The 26,012-nt window shown below is 47.1% G+C and overlaps 3 protein-coding genes across 3 annotated transcripts; 1 reads left to right on the top strand and 2 right to left on the bottom strand.

Annotated features, from left to right (window-relative positions):
* Window positions 1–578: 578 nt before the first annotated feature.
* Window positions 579–2,817, top strand: LOC123070706 (GDSL esterase/lipase At5g45670). The gene is made up of 3 exons (XM_044494001.1): window positions 579–1,008; window positions 1,675–1,799; window positions 1,884–2,817. Exons 1-3 carry the CDS (start codon window positions 771–773, stop codon window positions 2,604–2,606), a joined length of 1,086 nt encoding a protein of 361 aa, XP_044349936.1. The 5' UTR covers window positions 579–770; the 3' UTR covers window positions 2,607–2,817.
* A 41-nt stretch (window positions 2,818–2,858) lies between these two features.
* LOC123070707 (HVA22-like protein f) lies at window positions 2,859–4,444 on the bottom strand. Its single transcript, XM_044494002.1, has 5 exons — window positions 4,032–4,444; window positions 3,891–3,917; window positions 3,668–3,790; window positions 3,299–3,545; window positions 2,859–3,188 (listed from the first exon to the last, which is right to left on the bottom strand). The coding sequence occupies exons 1-5, from the start codon at window positions 4,076–4,078 to the stop codon at window positions 3,162–3,164; spliced, it is 471 nt and encodes a 156-aa protein (XP_044349937.1). The 5' UTR covers window positions 4,079–4,444; the 3' UTR covers window positions 2,859–3,161.
* Window positions 4,445–4,669: 225 nt separating this feature from the next.
* Window positions 4,670–12,643, bottom strand: LOC123070705 (uncharacterized). Its single transcript, XM_044494000.1, has 3 exons — window positions 12,506–12,643; window positions 12,104–12,422; window positions 4,670–8,480 (listed from the first exon to the last, which is right to left on the bottom strand). Exons 1-3 carry the CDS (start codon window positions 12,556–12,558, stop codon window positions 5,076–5,078), a joined length of 3,777 nt encoding a protein of 1,258 aa, XP_044349935.1. The 5' UTR covers window positions 12,559–12,643; the 3' UTR covers window positions 4,670–5,075.
* Window positions 12,644–26,012: the final 13,369 nt, after the last annotated feature.

Genomic DNA, 26,012 nt, shown 5'->3' with positions numbered 1-26,012 from the left:
CTTGAGGTAGGGGATGGATCTGGCCATGGCGGCAGGCAGCCATGGCAGCCGGCGAGGGGAGCCTGGCCGCCGGCGATGGAGGTCGTGGTGGCCCAGTCGCAGCTCGGGAAGAGGGGGAGGGGGGAGGGGACATACTTCTAGGAGGCGGCGCTCGCGAGAGGAAGAAGAAGCACATAAGAAAAAACGTTCCGTCCGTGGAAAAGAGCGAGCGAGCGAGGGGCACCGGCCGAAGCGTTCGGCCGGTGCGCCGATGCCAAACGTTTCCCATTAGTCATTCTGTTAATTTAATGCGGTGATGCACGGTTTTGAAAGCCGTGTGGAATTACTACCTGTATTTTCGGCCGGCCCCTCTTCCCAGTTCACCAACTTAAGTCACTCAAAACTCGATCGATCAGTAGCTAAGTGCCGGTACTGTACTGGGGCTAGGCGGCTAGCTCGCCCACCAAGCGCGACCAACAATCTATGATCTGTGCAAGTGGAGCGCGTCCACGAGTCCATCTGCTATCACTGCAGCCTCCTTCCGGTGCCGCTCCATCGCTGCCCGCGCGGCGCCTATATATGCTAGCTCAGTCCCGTGGGTCATGTGCAAGCGTGACTCGTGCTAGCTCCTCTGGCCGACCTCCCGCCCTCTCCGTCCATATCCACTTCTAGTTCTCTCCCCGCCCCGCTCGTCGACCGATCTCCCCTGCACCCGTGCCTAGCTATAGCTACCTAGCTACGTCTCTCCTCGGAAGCTAGCTAGCTTAGCCCTAGCAGCGTGCGCGGGCGCCATGGAGCTGGGGCGGCTGGCGTGCTTGGTGGCGGCGGCGGCGCTGGCGCTGGCGACGGCGGCGAGGTGCGACCCCCAGGTGCCGTGCTACTTCATCTTCGGCGACTCGCTGGTGGACAACGGCAACAACAACTACATCGTGTCCCTGGCGCGCGCCAACTACCCGCCCTACGGCATCGACTTCGCCGGCGGCCCGTCGGGGCGCTTCACCAACGGCCTCACCACCGTCGACGTCATCGGTAATTAACTAACCATGCATATATATATATATATGTATATACTCTACGTCAAGACCAAATTAACATGGCCGTCATCAGCATGCACTACCTACCTACCTTTACACAGGAGCTAACTACAGGATATAGGATAGCTGAGGTGAATTGTTGTCGTCTACCACCAGCGCGCGCATTCGGAATTTCGGACACGATCGATCGACCATGTTTATGGTGGTCATGGGTGGTGCGTGCATGCATTGCATGCGTATCTGGGTCAGGTGATAGAAAACGGTAGCTGGCATTCCGATCCTTCCCAAGTACAGCATGCAGCAGTGGTAGTAGTAGAAATATTCAAGGTAGGTGTGTAAATAAAGGAATGTGGCTGTAGCTTCTCTTGGCTAGACACCCATCACACGTCCCAGCGTGGGCCAGCCCGCCGATATAGTACTACAGTGTTCGGTGAGGGTTGCATGGAATTAAATTTGCCGGGGCGCGGCATAGATTCATCAAGAACACACTGCCTAGATCCATCGTCGTTCCAGATAAAAAAATTCTAAAAAGATTTCTACGTACATATAGTACTCCTACATGTGTAGCATCAATGGTGGTTACGTACGTGTGTCATGACTCATGTCACGGCTTAAAACGTTAACCTTGTTGTGATTTTTTTTTACCAACATGCGCATGCAGCTCAACTTCTGGGCTTCGACAATTTCATCCCTCCTTACGCGGCGACGGGCGGCGACCAGCTCCTCAACGGCGTCAACTTCGCCTCCGCCGCCGCCGGGATCCGTGCCGAGACCGGCCAGCAGCTCGTACGTGGAGTGTACATATCACAAGTTCACAACGATCATGTCGCAGATCCAAAAAATTGATCTCATGGAATGGACGTGATGCAGGGCGGGCGGATCCCGTTCGCGGGGCAGGTGCAGAACTACCAGACGGCGGTGCAGACGCTGGTGAACATCCTGGGCGACCGGGACACGGCGTCGGAGCGGCTGAGCCAGTGCATCTTCACGGTGGGCATGGGCAGCAACGACTACCTCAACAACTACTTCCAGCCGGCCTTCTACAGCACCGGCAGCCGCTACACGCCGGAGCAGTTCGCCGACTCGCTCATCGCCGACTACCGCCGCTACCTCCAGGCCATGTACAGCTACGGCGCCCGGAAGGTGGCCCTGATCGGGGTGGGCCAGGTCGGGTGCGCCCCCAACGAGCTGGCGCGCTACAGCCCCGACGGCGCCACCTGCGTCGGCCGCATCGACGGCGCCATCCAGATCTTCAACCGGCGGCTGGTGGGGCTGGTGGACCAGATGAACACCCTCCCCGGCGCGCACTTCACCTACATCAACGCCTACAACATCTTCAACGACATCCTGGCCAACGCCGGCGCCTACGGGTTCACGGAGTCCACCGCCGGGTGCTGCGGCGTGGGGCGGAACAACGGGGAGGTGACGTGCCTGCCGTACCAGGCGCCGTGCGCCAACAGGGACCAGCACATCTTCTGGGACGCCTTCCACCCGTCGGAGGCGGCCAACATCATCGTCGGCCGGAGGTCCTACCGCGCCCAGTCGCCCAACGACGCCTACCCGATGGACATCAGCACGCTCGCATCCCTTTGATCCCATCGCGTGACTATCTATGGCTAGTGGTCGATCCAGTACAGGCATGTGCAATTCCCATTTCCGCTCGCCAACAAAGGGCATGGAAATGGATTAATTCTTTTCGATCTGTAAAAGCAACACATTAGCCTGTTCTTTTTTTTCATTTTGAAGAATGAATACGCCATGCAGTTTGTAACAGGTATAGGCAATAATTGGTTTTCATTCATCACAAGGATTAAGGTGTTCAGTGGAGAGAAAGGGATGTGTTCAGGACAGTTAAAATTCTGGTTTTCATTCATTCAGAGACTAGTTGTGGTCGTGCTCCATTTCGTGTTGAGCACATCACATCACACCACATTTCACATGTATAGCCTGAATGTTTCATTGATCATCTCTTATGTACAGCAAGGTATCTTGCCAAGCCCAACCAACAGATCAAACACACGCACACGGCACAAGGAGAACAGCTGCCGAAGCATATCGATCACAGCACACGGCAGCCATTTACATTTCCACTCGTTTCTCTTCTCCCGGTTGAAAGAATGCCTTCCACTTCACCACACGCTAGATAAACTAGGCTCTCTTGGCTTCCTGTTCAGCCTGCATGCACAAGTCAAACCATTAAATCAGGAAGGAGGAATAAAAAGAGATGAACATTCAGAAACAAAAGAGCATATATGCAGGCAGTGTAGGGAGCAAGGACGACTCACGGCTTGGATGATCTTCTCGAGAGCGCCGGGCCCGTGCGTCTCGATGAAGCGCTCGACGGACTTGCGCGCGTCGAGGCTCATCATCTGCAGCACCTTCCTCTGCCTCTCGCTGTAGCCGGGGCTCACGTACTGCCCGATCTTGAAGTAGCGCCGGACGTGCGTCTCGTAGATGTAGGCCGCGCCGTTGAAGATCGGCAGCACCAGCCAGCAGCAGAAGAGGAGCTTCATGTACGGCCACAGAGGGAGCCTGAAACATACACACATAGGCAGAGCGAAATCTTGAGAAATTCATTGCCCGAGGAACGAACAATAATAACTGAGCAAATCAGACAGAGGAAGAGAGGAGAGTCATGGTTACTGCTGGCTTACCACTGGAGAGCCTTCCAGCATGAGAGCTCAAAGAGGGTGATCAGGGAGTACAGCACCCAGTAGGTGAGCCACTGCTGATCATCCAGGGAAGAAGGGCTCTCGATCGCGCGCATCGACGCGTACCTGATCGTGCAAGAAAACCAACCATTGTTAGAATTCAGAGCACAGTGTTGAAATAGCTCTCAAACCAACCGTGAACCGTTGTTTCTGACGAATCACTTACAGCGGATAAAGCAGCATGATTCCTGGCCTGTGGAGTGCAACATAGAAGCAGAAACACGAATTTCAGAGCGTAACAAGTCTCGAAGTTCACAAGGAAATGAACAAAAGCAGCAACATGAATATACAGGTGTGACCCGCTTACCCAACAAGGGAATCCAAATGCCTGGCAAGGGCACCAAGAACACCCATGGTTCGTCGCCGCGGCTTGCGAGAAAGCTTTCTCCGAGGCCTCTTGATGTCCTCGGTCGGTCTGTCTGTCGGTATGGGACGGTGTGGATGACAAGGGACACACCTGATGGTTTTATACCTGTGTTGGGGCAGTTTAAAACTGGGGTTTAAAGGGGGGCAAGGAAGGAACCCTTGCAGATACGATGCGAAGTCTCCCTTACTCTTGGCCCAAGGAAAGCAAGAACAAACTGGAGGGTCTCAGGCGATTGCACGTTTCGCCGGCAAACTTTTGCAAGGTTGCACGACCAGAGGGCTACCTTAGGTGACATGCATCCGAAGTTTCGGGTTTCAGTTCAGTTCAGAGTCAGTGGGCGCGGCTTCCTGAAAGAAACCCTGCTTTCCATGCGCCTGTCATTGTCTTCCCTAGCTTGTTGCGCAGGGAAGTGCTGATCAATGAATCTACCAAATGATGGCTTTACTTTCTGGACCAAACCGAAGAGTATGCTGATAAGTGTCGCGGTTTTAGTACAACACAACACTTATTTTGCAACGGAAGGAGTATGTGTTAAGGCGCCAGAACGCATACTGGCACGAACAGGAGGCCCCAGAAAATAATCGAATCGACAACATTTGGCAATTTAAATGTCCCCGTGCCTGTGATATGCCATGGTATGTACTCTCTCTGTAAACTAGTGACCTAAAACGTCTTATAAAAGTTTACAGAGGGAGTGTCATCCTAAGAAAAACATTCTTGCACATTTGCCCGCAAAGTTTTTACAAGCAATCGACTGATTGCTAAACTAACATCTTGAGAAATGAAGAAAAGGCTACTACAGCTTCCCTTTTGCCGACTATTCGAATACCAAAATAATAAGTGGAACAGGAACACTCCACTGTTTCTTTCTGACATTCCACTATAGAAACCATTACCAACTGAAAATTTAGTGGAATGTGGCATCTCAGTCCTTGATCTTGCTTCAACAACTGGAACAGACATCCCCCCTAAGTTATTGTTTTTTCATTTTTTGATATTTGTGTGGCATGCCCTGCTATTTTTGTTACTGAAGTCAAGCATCCGCGGGCCAACTGTATCATTTACTGACCAGCCAAACGAGTATTTTTCCATGCATGGGAACATCGAACTTGTTAACTCCGGTTTGTCTGCAACAAGCTGCCTCTTTGCAGGTTGCTGTGAAACATTATCTGCACAACCTGGTCTCTTGCTTCTTTCATCAACTAGGGAAACACCCTTCCTGCCATCTATATTCAGAACATCGCGAGTAGACTTACTTGCCCAAATAGACTTACTTGCCACACTAGTTGAAAGAGAAGGATGTGCTCCCTGATAAGAGTATCTGGAATCGACATTTTTTGTGCAATAGTCATGGAACTTACTTGCCGCACTACTTGGAAGAGAAGGATGTGCTCGCTGATAAGAGTTTCTGGACTCGGCATTTTTTGTACCGTAGTCATGAAAAGATATGTTTGATGCTGAAAATAGATTTGCTCCAGGTACTTGGCAGGGAGGTTGGTGGGTACGAACAGATCTAGGATCTTCGTAAACCAATGAAGTGGGATTTTGGTACTTCCCCTGCATGCTTGTATTTAATGACCACTGTGGAAATGAAGGAGAAGATCGATTTACTGCTGAACCAACAAAAGTGTGTTCTTCTGCATACATGCTTGATGCAGGATTGCCTAAGTGCAAGTATTGGTTCCGATGAATGCCTATCAACTCGGGTGGCTGAGACAACTCCATATGCCTGGTCCTTGAGTTGCCTATGACATATTCTTTGTTTCCCTGAGCTTGCCGGCCAAACTGACTGCCTGAATTCCAAGTGTAATCTTTAACTGCTGAAGAAATATTAGTCTGTGGCAGCCTATGATTTTGAGCATCATTGGCAATAGGCCTTGCCTCTGCAAAAGTACTGTTGGGAATCCTTGGCAAAGTATCTGAAGATTCATGAACACGAGTTCTTGGTATCACAGAATCTTGATAAGGGAACACCTTCTTTGGGGGCAACTGGCATGAAACTGATGAGGGACGGTCTCCAATAACATTTTTGTCAATCCACTTCCCTGTAGTTGGTACCTCCTGCTCCATGCTACCTTTACAAAGTGAGACTGTCTTGCCCATTAAGCGCATGGTGGGTTGGTACGAATGACAATTATCACGTCTCACAAAACCATCTGGGCCCTTTTTCCCAGCTTGAGAATCGCTGAACCCAATCTTATTCTGACTTTGCATAGTACTGGTCATGCCAATCACCTGCTTCTGTTGTTGGCATCTTACTATGTTCATTGATCGTCCATTCATAAAGTTATTTTCACCTGTCCTCGGATCATAGCTTGAGATCTCCATCTTTTCAAGGCCAGGTAGCTCCATAAAAGGCAAACTAATACTTGCCGGAGAGTGACCTGGGTAATTTTTTGAGTACCAGCTACCTTGGTCATCCATTGATAATGATGTGCATGCATCCACAGACTTTCTACTTTCATGATACGCATTGCTTGCAACTTTACAAGGAATAGAAGCAGGGACATATTCCTGGGCAGGCATACTCCTGCAGGAAGACATGCCATCTGCATTAATTCCTACATTGACAGTCCTCTGTGACATAACCGAGGACGATAGATTGCCTTCACCTGAAGGATGGTATTCGGTTGGAACAAGTCGACCAGAGATACCAGTGCTCTTCTTGCCATGGACTGCTGCATCTCTATCTTTTTCAATTGCTTCAGTTCTGGTTCTCACATCCATTGAACTGGTACCAGGTCTTGTCATTTCCTGAAAGCGGCTTGTGTTTGTGTAGAAATGACCCTGCGGATGGTTGCTAGAACCAGATTTTGCTCCGTCCTTACTATAAGAACTTAAAACAGGACCATGAGTAGATTTCAGCTGCATTTCAGGAAGACAAGTTTTCGCCATGGTGACACTTATATTGTTTAGACCATGGCCAGCTGCATCTCTATCTTCTGCAACTGCTTCCGTTCTGGTTCTCACGGCCGCTGAACTGGTAGCAGGTCTTTCCATTTCCTGAAAGCAGTTTGTGTTTGTGTAGAAACGATCCTGCGGATGGTTGCTAGAACCAGATTTTGCTCCGTCGTTACAATGAGAACTTAAACCAGGAACATGTGTAGATTTCAGCTGCATTTCCGGAAGACAAGTTTTCGCCATGGTGACACTTGTATTGTTTGGACCATGGACAGTTGCATCTCTATCTTCTGTAACTGCTGCAGTTATGGTTCTCACGGCCGCTGAACTGGTACCAGGTCTATTCATTTCCTGAAAGCAGTTTGTGTTTATATAGAAACTACCCTGCGGATGGTTGCTAGGACAAGGTTTTGCTCCATCGTTACAATAAGAACTTAATGCAGGAACATGAGTAGATTTCAGCTGTGTTTCAGGAAGATTAGTTTTCGCCATGGTGACACTTGCATTGTTTACACCATGGACTGCTGCATCTTCTTTTTTAATTGCCTCAGTTCTGGTTCTCATGGCCTCTGAACAAGAGCTTAAAGCAGGAACATGAGTAGATTCCAGCTGCATTTCAGGAAGACTAGTTTTCGCCATGGTGACACTTGCATTGTTTACACCATGGATTGCTGCATCTTCTTTTTTAACTGCCTCAGTTCTGGTTCTCACGGCCACTGAACTGGTACCAGGTCTTTCCATTTCCTGAAAGCAGTCTGTGTTTGTGTTGAAACGACCCTGTGCACAGTTGCTAGTACCAGATTTTGCTCCCTCGTTACAATAAGAACTTAAAGCAGGAACATTGGTAGATTTCAGCTGCATTTCAGGAAGAGAAGTTTTCGCCATGGTAACACTAGCATGATTTAGCAGACCATCAAACTCAGCAGGGGAAGAATGACTCCTTCCTGCATCATTGAGTAAGATGCATGTTGACCCTTTGTCAGGACTCTGTTCCTTCTTCACTGAGTCTTCAAGGGGGGGTGATGTTTGCTTTGAAATGTCAGCAATAGGCATTAGCTCCAATGGTTCAGTTTCTGATATGGCATCTGGCCCATTTTGATTTTCTACAAAAGAATCTTCTATAATAGTAGGGAGTATGTCAACTCCAGTATGAAACATAACTTTTGAGCTTTCTAAAAGAGGTAGATCTCCAAAAATATCATCCTTGGGTGGGCATGCAACATGCTTCACTACTTCACAGCCAAGATTTACAGGATAATCAGTTGGCCTGCTGATTTTTATGCTTCGTTCGTGATCCATTCCTCTCACGGACTGTTTCTTCAAGCTGTTTCTGTGGGTTGACATCTGATCCTGTCGCTCTTGCAATTTCTTCCTCATAATGAGTTCTCTTAGTGTAGGAATAGTACAGCCTTTTCGTTTTCTCAACAAACCCTTATGGAACATGCGTTGAAGTAAGCGAGATGCTGGTTGGAGTTTAGAGGTTCTCTCCTGTTAAAGAAAACATCTTACATATTATTAGCTGAGAATAACAAGGTAAGCTGACTATGTAGAGGAAACTCGAACATGGAATTAGGTGGTTAGTCAATAGAACTTCTATGTAATCCGACCAATAAATAATACTATGTGGTATGCACTTTCAATGTTTCTTTGTACATGTTTTCAAAGAAAGAGCAACGCGCATGTTTAAAATTATGGAAAAGTAAATGTGGATAACTAACCTAAATCTAGAACATGTAACTTACCAGTCCTAGAAACCATGATTCTCTAATCTTACAATAGGCCCAAAACAAAATCAAAACTACACTTTGATGAAAAACCAGAGATTAGACCCCTTGAACTTAGAAAAGCATGTCAACACCACAGGGCAGTCAAAATTTTGAGGTAATTCTGCCATGTCAGTAGCTTAATTGACCAAAATTCACCATGAAATGGCATCATAGCCAGCAACGGTAAATAAATAACACCCTCCTTGAACACAACTTTGTCCTCACTCTGGCTAGTTCTCTGGGGCCATTCTAGATCCCAGGCGCAATGACCAGGAACTAGTGGGTTTGGTCGGGGCATTACAAAGGCAGTAAGTGGTCTGGGAGGCTAGCTTATTCCTTTCTACAGTTCATGAAGTAGGTAAATACACACTATATGCACCATTGGCCTGTTCTACCCTCAAAAGAACGGGAACATAAATTCTGTAGATTTTTTTTCCGGGAACACACAAAGCTTGCCCCTCAATGAACGGATAGAAAGAATATGGTTACAACTGTACAAGCCTAAGACTAAGCCAAAACAACTAGCCACTCAACACAAGACCGTCTGTTGGACCAACATTACAACCGGGACCACAAAACAAACCCTGGCCTAGCAACCATCCATAAAAGTGCACATGATGCATCTCCCACCACGAGAAGAGAGAATCCAACTTAGCAGAGAAGGGGGGAAATGGGCCCCTCCCAAATTAGAGAAGGCAAAAGTTGATGGTGTCACGGACCGCCCGCCTCACACTACAACGGTGCCAAGGCCGTAGAATCGCTGCTGCCGTCTTGAATGCTACATCACCACACCTCGTCATATCCCTCGTTGGTCGCAACCTACGCCTGCAATCATCAGCCGATACTTGTCGTGTGGCCCCATGCTTCTAAGACGCCACGACACGGGACCCATCCTCCGCGATCCTCACTACCCATGACGTCCAAGGTAACCGCATTTGCATGTTGCAGCCTTGTAGGCGCACCTAGATTCTACCAGCTAGAGTCAAGGCGAGTGTCACCGGTTCACGCACTAAGCTAGGGTCAGACCTCTAAGAACAACGCTTAGAACAAAGGAGCAATGTCATCTGCGCCACGATAATTTGATTTGGCAAGCCAAATCATGTTTTTCACTCAGGGAACCAGATCACAAGGGTTGGGGGTGAATGTGGGCTCCTAGATGACACCACCAATCAGACGATGCTCGAGGGCAGCCCTCCTCTCCGACACCGACAAGTTCAAGCAGGGTTTCGCCTGAAGCGCCGCGGCAATAACACACGCAATGGCGCAACTCCATGATGAGCCATCAATAGAACCCTGACACTGCCTACAATAGTGTTAGCCCAAGAACCTGGTTCGCACACCACGCCGGCGACAGAGGCCACCATACGCCTAGCATTAAGTCCAACATGAGCCTACCACGACAACAACACCATCGACTACCCCCTTCCAGACGCTGGCCAACCCCACATGGCCAGCCGAAACAACCACCACACACCAAGCACACCTCATGGACCACCTGCAGGCACCACTCTGGAAAGCCAAAGTCCCAGGAATCCCAGGCCAACATTGGCGCGTTCTGTTCGGCTCAAGAGACGAGACAATAGGGAATTGTGGATGAGAGAGGTGGCTGAGAGACCCCGCCGCCGACATAGGCGATGGCAGCGGGGAGGAGAGGACCCACACATCAATGCCCTAGCAGGGACTAGCGCCACAACATGATGAGGAGCATCCCACCGACATCACCATGGATTCATCGCCAGGGCCAAGTTGACCAATGACAAGAGCTCGTGTACACGCTATATAAACCAAGGTGAGTTCACTCCTCTTTGAGCTACCTTTGCGTTTGAATGAGATCTGGCTACTACCTCAAGCCGACACCTTATGCATGCTTAGGTACAAAGGCAAGTACCAAGGAGAAGCAAGTAAGAAGCCCAAGACCCAAGTGAGGAGCGAAGACTCGAGGAAGAAGGAAAGGAAAAGAGGGAAGTGTTCCTGGTGTACTACCAGACAGTCCGGCAACCACCTGCGTGACCCCAAAACGTCTATGTTTTGCCCGGACGAATCCAGCTGATAGTCTGGGAATCACCGGACGAAAACCAAAAACCGTATATTTCCTCCGGACGAATTCGCGGACTACCAGTCATTTCTCCGAACGTGCAACTACACCTCCACGTCCGGACTGTCTGGTCCCTGCGCCCCGGACTGTCCAGCAGTGCAAAATGGCGCCAAAGGATAGCACAACCGGACTTTCCGCCCCCAACCTGGATTGTCCGGTAGTACTGTTTATGCACATTTTTTGGGCAGCGCCCGTGTATCTCCTCCCCGTACCCTTTCGGTCCTAGACTATAAATACCATGCCCCTCAATAGATCTAGTGTTAGCAAAGTATACACTAAGAACTTGGGAGAGCTTTGCTCAATCTACCTACCCCAAGGGGATGATCAAGGCGTCCTATGCAGAGAAGAATCCAACCGGCTTACAAGACCTGTATGTGGAGATGAATCCTTCTGGATTACAACGCCTCCTCTCTTCCAATTAGGGACGAACTATCTCTCAAGCCCTCCATTTCTCATGGAGATTTAGGGATGAACTACCGCCATGTTTTTTCTTTCATTTGCTTGTTATTGGATCTTGAGGTTCCTCTTGCATTGACCTTACGATTTGAGTTAGTACTTTTGTTGTGAACCTTATCCTTGCGTGTGTCCCTCTTAATCCTCCCTTATTCCTCATGTTCATCCATGAATCCCTGTCCAATCATGAAGATCAGGCCACCCCTATTTGCCGTGTATCACCCCGGCCGCCGAGGGAGCAGGAACCATGCCTTCATTGCCATACAGACACCGGCGACAGGTCCTGATGTTGCGCCGATGGGGAGCTGTCGGCTGACGGACCACCAATGCGGCCAACCGCCAGCACCAAGCCCCTGTCGGCTCAAGCCGCCGCTCGTGGACCTATCCTTCGCCGTTGCTGCGGGCCAGAACAAGCCCGGCCACCACCTTCCGGGGAGGGCGATGCAGGGTGTGGTTTTTCGTTCAATTAATCAAGGTATTGGATTACTACCTCTAAATCCTATGGATTAAACATCTACTTCCAATGTCCACCTTCAAATGGCTAAAACAGGTACATTGCAGCAGAAATTTTAACCGCGGTGCTACATAATGTGGGTCTTGTTGGACGCATTGTGTTCACTCTTTATGTCTACAAGCAGAAACATAGAGCAAGCAAATGACATTAAATTACCAATGTGACAAGGGCCTTCCTAAAAGCTAGTACTAAACTGAACATCATATATGAAGTTGAACCCAGAGAACGGCTGCTAGCGAATACTCGGGGAAGGGCAAGCAAAGCGGGGGCACCAACCGCGTACCTTGTGCTTCAAAAAGAAGCTAGATTGGAGCGCTCTCCGCCGCCTCTTAGCCCTCTCGGCACCGCCGCTCCCGCGAGATCCCTTCCTCTTCGTCGCCTTCCCCAAACCATCTCCCATGCCGCCACCCACGGCGAAGTCTCCGCCCGCAGCGCAGACAGCCGGCCGCGCCCGCAAAGCCGCAAGCTCGTCGGCCCACCAGCGCGACCGCGGCGTCGGGTCCATTGGCGGGAGCTGCGGCGTCTCCGAGTTGTCGTCCTCGGAGCCTCCGAATGGCCAGCACTTGGCCGCGTCCACGGCCCGCATCCTGGCGGCGAACCCCCTGCGGCATTCGGTCGAACAGGTCAGCATGCATCGGCCGCGTGTCCCGAGAAAACAAGCGGAGGCAAGACAAGAGTAGGGTACCGTATGGAGAAAGCCTCGGCCGCCGCTTCGGCCGCGGCCTCCGCCGCGGCCATTTGGCTCCCGCGCGGTGCGCCTCGCCGGCGAGGGTTGTTGGCCGGGTGGGCTGCGAAGCTACGAGCGAGACTGGGAGAGACGGCGGAACAAAGGGGCTGTTTGGTTTGTGACTAACTTTGTCAAAGATTGCCACGCCTAAGCTTAGGCAACTTTGACCAACTTAAGTAAGTGTTTGGTTCAAGCCACACCTTAGGCAAGCCACATTTGGATCCCACACGACATACATAAAAAAAATGTGGCAAAATTTCCTTAGGCCTGCCAACTTGTGGCTCTCATTTTGATAAACTAACCTTAGGCAAGTTTGACAAAAATATGTGGCAAAGTATGACAATGCTAATGCTAAACCAAACAGCCCCAAAATTGACAAAAAGAAGTCGGGGAGCTTGGGAGGGAGTGACGAGGCGGGACCCAGTGCGCGGCGGATTTGACGCTGGACCTGACCAGACTGCCTTTTATTAAGTCCCAGTTGCGTCGGGAGGCGCGCCCCTGGTCATCTTCCCGGCATAGTGCGCTGTACTCTCGTGGTGGGCCAAGACCCGAGAGGACCAACAAGGAAGAGGCAGCCGGCCGTATGACTCTTCCCTAAAAAAAATGCCGGCCGTATGACTCTGACCCTATGCAAAAAAAAAAAAATTTTGCGGGTGAGACCCTATGCAAAATTTGGCTGGAATGAACAAAAATTGCAGTAATTTGGGTGGAATAACAATCTTGCATCTCAGAAAATAATTTATAATTGTGCTTCTCAAAAAAATAAAGTATTAGAGCAACTCCAATAGCTCCTCTAAAAGTCTTCCCATGAAAAAGATATTATGGGTTGACCGTATAATTTACGTGAAGTTGCCAGGCAACTTCTTTTCTCATTTCCTGTAAACCTCTTCTCTCTAAAAAAATATGTTTGTTTTTATTTTTAGTTACAATGGCACAGGCCCCCGCATGTCATTGACATGTGTGACGCTAAACGGCGAGGTGCGGTATGGGGAGGCAGTGCAATGGCGGCTAGCACGGGGTAACGTGGCATGGGAGTTGAAGGGGCGGCAATTGGGCTGACATGGCGGCGTGGCAGCGGCGATATCGGGTGGCGTAGTGGCCCGTGCTGTAGCAGCGGCGGAGGAGGAGGGTCGGCGAAGGGGCGAGCGGTGAGGCGCCATGGCGGGGTGGCGCTGGCGGTAGCAAGGAGCTACGATGAAGTGGTGGCCAAGCACGACGACGCGGGGCAGCGTACCTGAATGACGGTGTGCGTGCTCATCATAAAATTTCAGGCTGTTATCTGCTAGCCAAAATTATACGGGAAGATTATTTTTCCGTAAAGTTGCAGGATGGAGGAGATGTTTTTATGGCATCCGTAAAAAAAATCAAGTTTATGGAAGCTATTAAAGGTCCTTTTTTTTCTTCAACTTTTTACAAACGATAGTTTTTTTTGAGACATGGGAGCTATTGGAGTTGCTCTCAGGGCACTATTTTCAAACATGGTAGATACGTACCTCTTATCTCTATGCATGGTAAAATCAACCAAGCGGCTTGTTTGGTAAGCAATCAACAAAAATTGCAATCAATGAAAAAAATGTAAAATAAAAACAAATTTAGAAAAAGTTGCAATGTACATTGCCAATTTATGAAGTTTCATGAAGAAATGACACTCGGCGTAAACATGACAAAAATGCTATAGAAAGTAGATTTAGCTGAGTTTTAAATTATGTCACATTCACTTGGTCCACCGTCGGATCTAATATATTTTTTTGAGCGGTAAACCAACCTTTATTGACTAGGAGTATGTTTTATAGGAATAACAAAAGGGTCATGGGGAAGACCAAGCCACAAGTGGTGACCAACATCTAAACTATCAGCAAATTTAGCAAGTTGTGAGCATCAACATTCCTCTGGCGCCCTTCAAAAAATAACTCACACCTCGTGAAGTCTCGAGCTTGGGCTGCAATCTCTTTGATAATACCACGGTATTTCCCTCTCGTTCCAGTCTTGATATCTTTGACAACTATTTCACAATCACACGGGATGATAACTTGAACTAAGGATAAATCAAGTGAAAGGGCTAGAGCTTCACGGCATGAAAGCGCTTCAAGGGTTGGTGGATCAGTAATATCACTAAAAACCATTGCCGATGAGCCAAGGAACTGTCATGTATGTTCTCGGCAAACCGTAGCCGCTGCCCTTCTCTGCCATTCCATGAAAGGCCTCCATCTACCTGAATTTTTTGCCATCATTAGATCTAATTGGCTTCATGATTTGACAGGGGTGGGGACGATTGGATCTCTCGTTGGTTTTGTGCACGAGCGTGGCTCGCCTGCTCATATTTGGATGGGTTCCATGGGTGAGAGCTCCTGTCAGGGGCCTGTGAGCATCTGAAAGGATCAAGAAGAGGTGTCTAGAGGGGGTGATTAGACACTCAACAAGCAAAAGTGGCAATTTTTTAAGTTCTTCAAGTTGAGGTAGAGTTTTAGCACAAATTTGAGCATACACAATACATTTCAAGCAAGCAAGGCAAGAGTATAAGCAACGGAAAGAGTAAAAAATGCTAATTGCAAGAAAGTAAAGGGATGGGATTGGAGTGTGCAAATGCAATGAGGACATGGAGATTTTTGGGGTGATTCCGATAGGTGGTGCTATCGTACGTCCATGTTGATGGAGACTTCAACCCGTGAAGGGTAACGATTGCACGATTCCACGGGGAGATCCACCCACGAAGATTCCATGAAGAAGCAACCATGTCTATCCCACCATGGCCTTCGGCCACAAAGGATTTTCCTCACTCGGGTAGATCTTCACGAAGTAGGCGATCTCCTTGCCCTTACAAACTTCTTGGTTCAACTCCACAATCTTGTGGAGGCTCCCAAGTGACACCTAACCAATCTAGGAGACACCACTCTCCAAAAGGTAATAGATGGTATGTTGCTGATGAACTCCTTGCTCTTGTGCTTCAAATAATAGTCTCCCGAACACTCAACTCTCTCTCACATATTTGGATATGGTGAAAAAAAGATTTGAGTGGAAAGAAACTTGGGGAAGGCTAGAGATCAAGATTCTAGTGGTAGGATTGGAATGTCTTGGTCTCAACACATGAGTAGGTGGTTCTCTCTCAGAAAATGAGTAGTGGAAGTGTAGGCATGTTCTGATGGCTCTCTCATAGATGGAGATGGGGGTGGAGGGGTATATATAGCCTCCACATAAAATCCAACTGTTACACACATTTGACCCAACTCGGTCAGGCCGAATAGTAGAACTCGATGAGACCCATTCAGTTCAAAATATGAACGTTAGGAATCTCGGTGAGACCAACATGATCAACTCGGTGGGACCGATGTGCTAGGGCTAGGGCAAAACCTCATCTTGGTGAGACCGATTGCATGAACTTGGTGAGACCGATTTCAGCAAAGATCAAACATACACTACAAAAAAATACACTTCCGTGATGATACGTGTTTGTCACACTAGGTCGTATTTTTTGTCATGCATGTACATCCATGACGATTTTATGAGAGAATCAAGATAGTCATACTTGTGTTGTCATAGAAGTGTTCCATGACATTACCAAAATTATCATCACGAAAGTGTCCACTTCCATGACGATAAATCACGCATCACATAAGTGCTTTCGTCAAGGGTGACTAACACGTGGCATCCACCGTAATGGAACACCGTTAAGCTATCGGGTCCGGTTTTGGATCCGATAACCCGTTAATAGCCTCGACCAAGGGGGATTTTCTAGATGTAAAATCATCATTGGCTGGAGGAAACACGTGTCGGCTCATCGTTGGGACAGATGTCATCCACTTATTGGACAGAAGGCGCCTATGATACGTCGACACGTGGCACGGCCCAACAGAGGCCCATTCCGGTGAAAAGGCCGGCCCGTTTGACTTGGTCAAAAGGTGGCGGGCCGGCCAACTGAAAGCCTGTTAACGGCATGTTCGCATATAGCCCATTTACAGCCCGCTAACCCAGGGCCCATTACGACCTATCTGAATTAGGCCTAGTAGCGTCATATGGGCCGTCCAATATGATTCCGGCCCGTTTTAACTTCCAGCCCATGTATGGCCCATGACGTCTTTCGGCCCATATGAGGCCCTTTGTAACTCTTGGCCCATTACCGACCCGTGGTGAAACTGACCCATAATAAATAGTGTATCACTTTATACCCATTAACGTCCCATTATTCCATTCGGCCGTTTCCAGCCCATGTTATCTTTCGGCCTTCTCAAGGCCCATTTATTCTTGGGCTCATTTCCAGCATTCGGTTACTTACGGCCCGTTACTGTCATTTTCTGCTTATGGGCCAAATTCAGCCTGTTGTTACAGTCGGCCCGTTTGTGGCCCGTTAATACGTTGGGCCGTTTTCATAGCGTCATCAAATATGACCTATTAACGACGGCCCGTTATGGTCGGACCATGAACGGACATTCCAACTCTAGCCCGTTTACGGCCATAATGCGGTTTGTTATTGGCCCATGTTTGGCCAATTGATCCTATGGCCCATATAAGGCCCATTGATGATACGGCACGTAGAAGGCCCATTGTTTCTATGGCCCGTAGAAGACCCATTGTTTCTACGGCTTGTAGAAGGGCCATTGTTTCTACGGCCGGTAGGAGGCCCAGTGTCACTACAGTAAATATGTAGCCTATGGTTATTGTGGCCTAGTTTTAAAAAATAGGTTATTGCGGCCACTAGCAAACCATGGAAAAAGAACTGCACTGACTACAAGCAAACAAATAAACAAGACAACAAGAAAATAAATAAGCAAGCAACTAACGCTAGGCTATCATGGCTATTACACATATTACCCACTGGGCATCAAAGTTCGCCACCAGTGCAAATATAGGGAACAAAGCAGCATATCATATACACTGGTTGTCAAAGTTGGTGACCAGCGCAAATAAACACTGCAGCAAAACAAATCCAGAACTGAAACCACTTAAGAAGATCTCAAAAAACAATATCATGGGTACCCATAATGCTGGCAAGATGCTTAACAAGCTTATTAACTTTCTCTTATTTGGCGCTTAAATCCTCCAGTGCTTGCTGTTGCACCAGGAAGTATGCATCTGAATTCTGCAAGGACTTCCTCGGTCCTTCAGCTTCCTGTCGCAGCACATCTGATCGATGTCTTTCAACTTGAAGTTGAGACTCAAGAAGACGAACTGATTCAGGCAGCGAGTTCGAAGAGCTTGTGCCAGCAGTAGTGGCCAGTAACTCGAACACTACATCAAGATAGGACTTTTGGTTTCTCTCACTATCATCAAGATAGTTTTTATCAGCTTTCTTGGAGACCAACAGGGATGTCTCACTATCTTGAACCTTATCTGCATTACTTCCTTCACCATTGCATAACACGGTACTGTTCTCCAATATTTTGTCCGCATTCTAAAAGAGAAACAAGCAGGCACATCACAGGCTTACCATGTTGTATATGAAACTCATTTTGGTAAATGAGTTCAATAGTAAAGTGGACAGGATAACAACATGAAACAAACATATATCTATGTACCATGGTCACTTTATGGTCTATATCATTCTAGTTTTTGTTGCCAAATCAAGATAGAGACACAGTTCAAATAATATTTGTTCAAGACAAAGCAGAATAGACAGAATATAAGTGTGTGAAACTATAGAGCAATAACAACACTTGTAATGTGCATGACATGAGAACATAACTGTTTATTCAATTGAAACTGAAATCAACATAGAGCGGCTTACAACAGCAAACCAGTTAAGAAACAGGTTTAAAACATACCTGTTGTGCCATTGGAGTTTCAATTCCATCCTTCAAATTTGAAAATAGTTGGTATGAGTAAATACAGTAATGCAAGAGCAAAGGAGTATGAACCATAGCTACAGAACCTGACCTGAGAACAAATCTTCTTCTCCTTTAAGCGTTGAGTTGGGATTCGGAGTGGTGGTCCTCGTGCTTTGGACACTGTAGTTCCCTTACTAACTGCTTGTGTTTGGGTGGTCTGTGGTGGAGATGGTGTTGTGTCAACTGGAACTGGGTTACTATCTGCCGGGGTTGGGTTTAGAAGGGGTGTAGCTGGTTCTCTGTCCAACTGGGTAGGGGTACAATCCGTGAGAGTCTGGGTTATGTGTGCTGGATCTGGTCCTTGGGCAAGTACAACCGTGGTTCTATCTGCATCAACTGGTAGCACTATCTTTTCTGAAGACTGTGTTGTTACTCCCTTAGATACTGCCATCACCCTCTCCAATTCAAATGGCTGATAAACAAGAAAAGTAATTGAAAGTATAGGCATTGTATGATAGACAGGTGCAATGGATAGTGGGGAATAAAAGAGGGCATGAAATATTTCACATTTATGTTGTCTAACCAAACAGGACAGCATGACACAATTTTACATATATGATGGCTAACTAAACAGGATAGCATGACACACTTTCACATTATGATGGTTAACTAAAAAGATGGAAAGACATAGTTCAAACTATGATGACTATGTAAACAAGATGACATGATATAACTATATAATGTGTTTATTAAATAGGTTGACATGCCATAATTCACATACATTCACGGATAGAATGCCATAATTCAAAATATGATGACTGTAAACACTAAACAAGATGAGATGATATAACTATATGATGTCTTTATTAGATGGGTTGCCATGCCATAATTCAGATAGATGATGTGTATATACTATGTAAACATGATGACATGATATAATTCAAATATATGATTTATATAGTAAGCAAGTAAGCAGATGGCAATCCATATATGATGTAAAAACTAAGCAATGCAATACAACATGCATGACATGGATAATATAACCTGCCAAGTTTGAGCATAGACCTCAGGGGGGGAGTAGGACTGGTCATCAATCTCTGAATCCTCCTCTGAGGAGCTCTCTGTAACCAGCAAGATGTCTGCTTCAGCAGGTAGCATTGTCTGCTCTGAATACCTTATTTTCACTCCAGATACTTTGAAAGTGCAACTATCCCTCGGTGGTTTTGGTAATTCCTAACAACATATAGCTCATTGAGCTAATACTATTTCAAGATAAATATTTCAGGAAAGCTCAATGGTTGGCATGGCATGGATGAGAAAAGTGGATCCCTCAAAATACTAAGGACAAAAGGATTGGCTCAAGCTCAAAGCACAAGACTCTACATTTTCTATTTAGTGATCCAAGGTCACATTGAGTCTATAGGAAAAGCCAATACTATCAAGGAGGGATGAGGTGTTAATTAATGAGGTTCTTGCTCAAAATGCTTAGTGATATGCTCCAAATCCCTCAACTACTTTCTCACATCCACATATGATCTAAACCAAAAGTCAAACTCAGCCCCACCGATTCTTTCTATCCGGCGCCACCGAGTTCAGATGTCATAGCCACTGCCACAAACCCTAGTCAAATCGGTCTCACCGATAGGGATCTCGGTCTCATCGAGATGGGATTGTAATCTCTCTGTTTCCCTTCGTAACGTTTTGGTCCAACCGAGATGAGCGATCGGTCCCACCGAGATTGCAATGTAAACTCTCTGTTTCCCTTTCGTAACGTTTCGGTCTCGCCGAGATGAGCGAATCGGTCCCACTGAGTTTGCCTGACCAACTCTCTGGTTAGCTTATTACCAAAATCGGTCCTACCGAGTTTGTGTAATCGGTCTCACTGAGATTACGTTATGCCCTAAGCCTAACCATATCGGTCCCACCGAGTTGACATGTCGGTCCCACCGAAATGCCTAACGGTCACATTATTTGCTAAATCGTTCTGACCGAGTTTCAGGATTCGGTCCCACCTAGATTGGTAAGTTGTGTGTAATGGTTAGATTTTATGTGGAGGCTATATATAGCCCTCCACCCACTCTTCATTCGTGGAGAGAGCCATCAGAACATGCCTACACTTCCAACTTACATTTTCTGAGAGAGAACCACCTACACTTGTGTTGAGGTCAAGATATTCCAATCCTACCATATGAATCTTGATCTCTAGCCTTCCCCAAGTTGCTTTCCACTCAAATCTTCTTTCCACCAAATCCAAATCTTGTGAGAGAGAGTTGAGTGTTGGGGAGACTATCATTTGAAGCACAAGAGCAAGGAGTTCATCATCAACACACCATTTGTTACTTTTTGGAGAGTGGTGTCTCCTAGATTGGCTAGGTGTCACTTGGGAGCCTCCGATAAGATTGTGGAGTTGAACCAAGGAGTTTGTACGGGCAAGGAGATCGCCTACTTCGTGAAGATCTACCCCTAGTGAGGCAAGTCCTTCGTGGGCAACGTCCATGGTGGGATAGACAAGGTTGCTTCTTCGTGGACCCTTCGTAGGTGGAGCCCTTCGTGGACCCGCGCGGCCGTTACCCTTCGTGGGTTGAAGTCTCCATCAACGTGGATGTACGATAGCACCACCTATTGGAACCACGGCTCAAAAACTCCGTGTCTCCAATTGCGTTTGCCTCCTCAAACTCCTTCCCTTTACCTTCATATGCAATTGTCTTACATTCCGCTGCTATACTCTAGAATTGCATGTGTAGGTTGATTGCTTGACTTGTGCTAAGTTGCTAAAATCTGCCAAGAATTAAAATTGGGAAAAGGCAAGGTTTTTATTTGGTCAAGTAGTCTAATCACCCCCCTCTAGACATTTTTTTGATCCTACAAGTGATATCAGAGCTTTGGTCTCCATTTGCTTTGATTTCCATAGCTTTTGGTAGTCATAGCCTTGGTTTCACAACCTAGGAGAGTATGGAGTCTAGCGAGGGAAATTATCACCGTAGAGGTCCTTACTTTGATGGTACTAATTTTGCTAGTTGGAAGCATAAGATGAAAATGCATATTCTTGGACATAACCCCGCCATATGGGCTATTGTGTGTATTGGTTTGCAAGGTGAATTCTTTGATGGGAGAGAACCTAACCGTGAAGCTACCGCGGAAGAGTTGAAGATGCTGCAATACAATGCTCAAGCTTGTGATATCCTCTTCAACGGATTGTGCCCCGAAGAATTCAACAAAATCAGCCGTCTTGAGAATGCAAAGGAAATTTGGGACACTTTGATTGACATGCACGAAGGTACCGAGTCCGTCAAGGAATCCAAGTTGGATGTGCTTCAAAGTCAACTTGACAAGTTCAAGATGAAGGATGGTGAAGGCGTCGCTGAAATGTACTCTAGGCGTGCTCTCATCACAAATGAGATTGCTGGCTTAGGAAGTGAAGAGATGACCAATAAATTCATCATCAAGAAAATCCTAAGAGCCTTGGATGGAAAATATGATATCGTGTGCACATTGATCCAAATGATGCCCAATTACAAGCATCTCAAGCCAACGGAGGTCATTGGAAGAATTGTTGCTCATGAGATGTCACTCAAGGATAAGGAAGAGCTCCACAACAAGTCAAGTGGTGCTTACAAAGCCTCATGTGAAGCTCCCACATCATCAAGTGAGAAACAAACCTTCAATGAAGAATTGAGCCTAATGGTGAAGAACTTCAACAAGTTCTACAAGAGTAGAAGCAAGGAAAGAAGTTCCAAGTCAAGGTCCTACAATGACAAAAGATCTTCTAGTCATGAGCGTAATTGCTACAATTGTGGAAGACCCGAACACTATTCCAATGAGTGCGCGGCTCCCTACAAAAGAAGAGAAGAATATCCAAAGAGAAGAAGTAGAAGAGAAGAATCACCACCAAGATAGAGGAGGAGTAGAGATGATCGTTATGATGGTAATGCAGTTTTCATAGCTGCCGGCGGCGGGGAAGAAGATCTGAGGCGGCGAAAGACAGTCTGGAGGCCAGATCCCTGTTATGCTGGACCCTTCTGTCGTTGGAGCAGGTGAGCTGGGGTGGACGACGGTGCAGCAGGAGCGGGACAAACCACGCAAGGTTTTCTTTGACAACTATCTGTAAGATAAGTAAGTTTGTAAGGGCTCGTTTGAATTGGAGGATTCCAACAATGCAGGGATAGGAAATAGACAGGACTAGGATAGGAATGCACGTGCAAAACAGAGAATTTAAAAACACAGGATTTCTGCCAATTTGGGTGTTTGATTCACAACAATTGAAAGATCATAGGATGCAAAGAAGCATGGTGAGATTAAGTCAAACCACAAGAAAATGTACGGTTATAATGCTATAATGCTACTATCTCTTAGTCTTGTGCTTCATGAATAGGAATTTCAAAAGGAGGACAAGTGAAAATTAAAATTCCTATGTTTTTTCTTTCAAGGAGACACTAAAGGAACAAATCCTACAGTTTTCCTTTGCTCCATTCCTTTGAACCAAATTCATGAATAGTAGTACCATAGGAAACTTTCCAATTCCTATGTTTTTCATTCACTTTTCCTTTCAAGCACTGGAGATTCTAGTAGGCAGGCTTGAGCAAGGAAAATCCTACACTAAAAAAATGTTTTTGTGCTACTTCTATTACTTTGGACCTAGGACACTGCCCTACTAGCTCAACTCCGAGGGCCATCGACAAATGCACAGCTCAAATGCACAGAGATAAATAATGATGGCATTCAAGAGAGTCCATCATGGATAGCTAAGTTGCCTGGTACCTCACTGCTTGTCATATAGTAGGATAAAATAATCGTATTTCCCGTTACTACGTGTGCTTAGTGGACAATATATATAACATGTAGAGTAAAAAAGAGATGCAACAAGTGTACAACCTCTTTGGCGAAGCCATGTCAATCTCAGCGTGATTGGGTTGGGCGGTGAGGATGCTACGGCTGACTTGGTTGTCGCAGGAGGGGAAGAAGATCTTAGGTGTCTGAAGATGGAGCCCGAGGTATTGCTCCGCTGTGATGGAGGGTTTCGTCGTTGGAGCAGCTCCGGTGAGTTGTACGACGCCGAGACTAAAGCAGGACAAGAGAGACAACGTTAACTTGAGTGGAATTCTAATAGCATCTCTAATACATGACGTAAAATACATGACCACAAAGTGCTAGATGTAAAATACATCAGCCGCTCATCTCTGAACTTAACTGTCGAAACTGAATTTAAGTGTTGAAACTGAACTTAACTGTCGAAACTGAATTTTGCTGTCGAAACTGAATTTTACTATCGAAACTGAACACACTAGCAAGGTGAGGCTACACGTCAGTTGACTGACTTTTTCATCTCTGGTCAGTCAATTTTGCAGCCGTTGGATACAAAATCAAGGGCCTGCAGTTCATCTTCAACCTCCACCCACCTGAGCCGCCAGCCACCACCAGCCAAACAGCAGCCCCCCGCTGCCCGCGGCCGGCGGTGCGCCGCCCCGCGCGCCCCGAAAACACTCCCCACCGCCGGTCCGCTGCCCCGGCCATCCCTCTAGCCCCCCCTGTGCCGAGCTTTTTCTCCGGCGATCCCCACGCCACCGCCCCACCACCATCGGCGACCACCGCCCCCACCCTGAACCCTAAAATAGATAGTGGGGTACTTCTCCAGTGAGCCCCCTACCCGCTGCGGCTGGTTCTTCCTTCACCCCGGCGAGCCCCCCACCCCCTGAAAATCGACTGACCCAAAAGTCGATTCAGTCGACTGAAGTGTAGCTAAATCGGAGCAGCATCGCAAGCAAGAGCAAGAGCGAGAGCAGCAGCGCGAGCAAGAGCAATAGCAAGAGCAGACCAGGCAAGGGACCGAGAGCAAGAGCAGAGCAGCGGCGTGAGTGAGAGCTAAAGCAGCAACAGCTCCTACTGATGTGGACGTCGCCGCCGAGGGAGCGCCGCCGTGGAGGAAGTGGCCGGCGACGCCACCATGGATGGAGCCACACCATGTCAGCTCAGGACCGAGTGCCGGCAGCACCGTGAGATCGAATCAAGAAGAAAATGTGGCGATTAGTGTACAACCTCTTTGGTGGCGCCGATTAGGCCGCAGCTTCATCCGAGGAAACAGTGATGATGATGCTCTTTCGGTGGTGTAGGTGAAGACAGCAGTGTGGGAATGGAGGTGGCGTGAAAGACGAGGGGAACATCGGGGAAGCTCCTTGGAGGTGGAGGACGGGGTGACTGAACCGGTGGGATGACGAGATTGACGACAGATCCTCATCCGGTACGGTGGATGAGGGACGTCGAGGTGTTGCTGTGGACGACATCGTCGGGGAAGAGGCTCCGGCTGGGTGGCGGACAGAGGAGGGTGTGGGGCTTCGTCGCGGGTTTTCGCGGCCTCGGTGTACGAATGGGTGGGCGGATGGGATGGGAGTGGGGAAGACGTGCATGTCCAAAATGTGGGGTGAGTTACGAAAGTACCCCCACCGATTTGAGGCGGTTCTTTCGGTTCATGGGTACCACGGGCATTTCGTGTGTCGAGATTTCACAGGAGGTGGGAGTTTTCCCGCGCGTTGTAATTTCGGAATAGCAAGGTGCGGGTTGAGATGGAGGGAGTTGTCAGAGCACAACGAGACAAAGATATATCTTAAATATTTCGGTCTAACAAGGCGCGGGTTGAAATTTCCGGACAAGCCTAACGTGTATTGTACCAAATCAATTCGCACTACAAATGTCATTCAAAACTTTTAATTCATGTTATGTTCAATTAAAATATTTCGCTACGTGTATAATGCATGCAACCTACTACTCAAATGAACGTTTTAGTGCATTCCAAACGTATATACTACCGCTTCAATATGAACTAAATTTGAATTTGTTTCTCTATTTGAATAAGATCTACATTAATGATTGTTGTGAAGTCAAAGCATTTGAATTCGTTTCTCTGTTTTAATAAGATCTACAATCATCATTATTGTCAAGTTAAACCATCATTTGTGTCCTATCTTCACAGCACACCACATGATTAGTCTCAAGTTACATATGAACTATGTGTACTATATGAACTCGAACTCGATATTTTGAATCCACTTTATGTTGATTTCAAATCACATTACATTTCTAGCTCTAGCTAGATCTTCATAATCTAAACCATGTCTCATATGTATAATGTGTTTATCACATTATGTATGGTGCCCCGCCCCCTACACCTACAAGTATTTAGATGCAAGTTGCAAACACCACACATTACCACAAATTCAAATAAAATGTGAGAATGTTCGATATATAGTATTGTTTAGATTGTTCGATATTTAGTTGTAAGCTGTAAACGCCACACATTATCACAAATTCAAATAAATGTGAGATTGTTTGATGTATAGTATGGTTTAGATTGTTCGACATTTAGCTGTGAGTTGCAAACGCCATGCATTATCACATTATGGTATAACATGTGCACAACACGCGTATCACCGCTATATTCATGCATGCATATGTTTAAAACACTATGATCTCCTATTCAAATATATGAATCAACTTTCATGTCAAATTATGATCTTTGTTAGTCTCTTACACCCACACAACCCTCTAACCTTTGTAGCTATCACTAACTTTCTCTCATGCATGCACACGCCCTCCTCGCCCTCCCCCTCCCTCGGCATTCTATCCACTGGGCACGTTCATTTTTTTTCTTTAGGTCGTTCTCCCAGAGTCTCCACAACTCCTTTCCGACACACACCGATCGATAAACCTCTCCA

The sequence above is a fragment of the Triticum aestivum genome, chromosome 3B (genome assembly GCF_018294505.1).
Source record: "Triticum aestivum cultivar Chinese Spring chromosome 3B, IWGSC CS RefSeq v2.1, whole genome shotgun sequence".
NCBI classification, from domain to species: Eukaryota; Viridiplantae; Streptophyta; class Magnoliopsida; order Poales; family Poaceae; genus Triticum; species Triticum aestivum.
The sequence above is the reverse complement of the archived record's forward strand: the minus strand, read 5'-3'. Positions and strand labels throughout refer to the sequence as shown.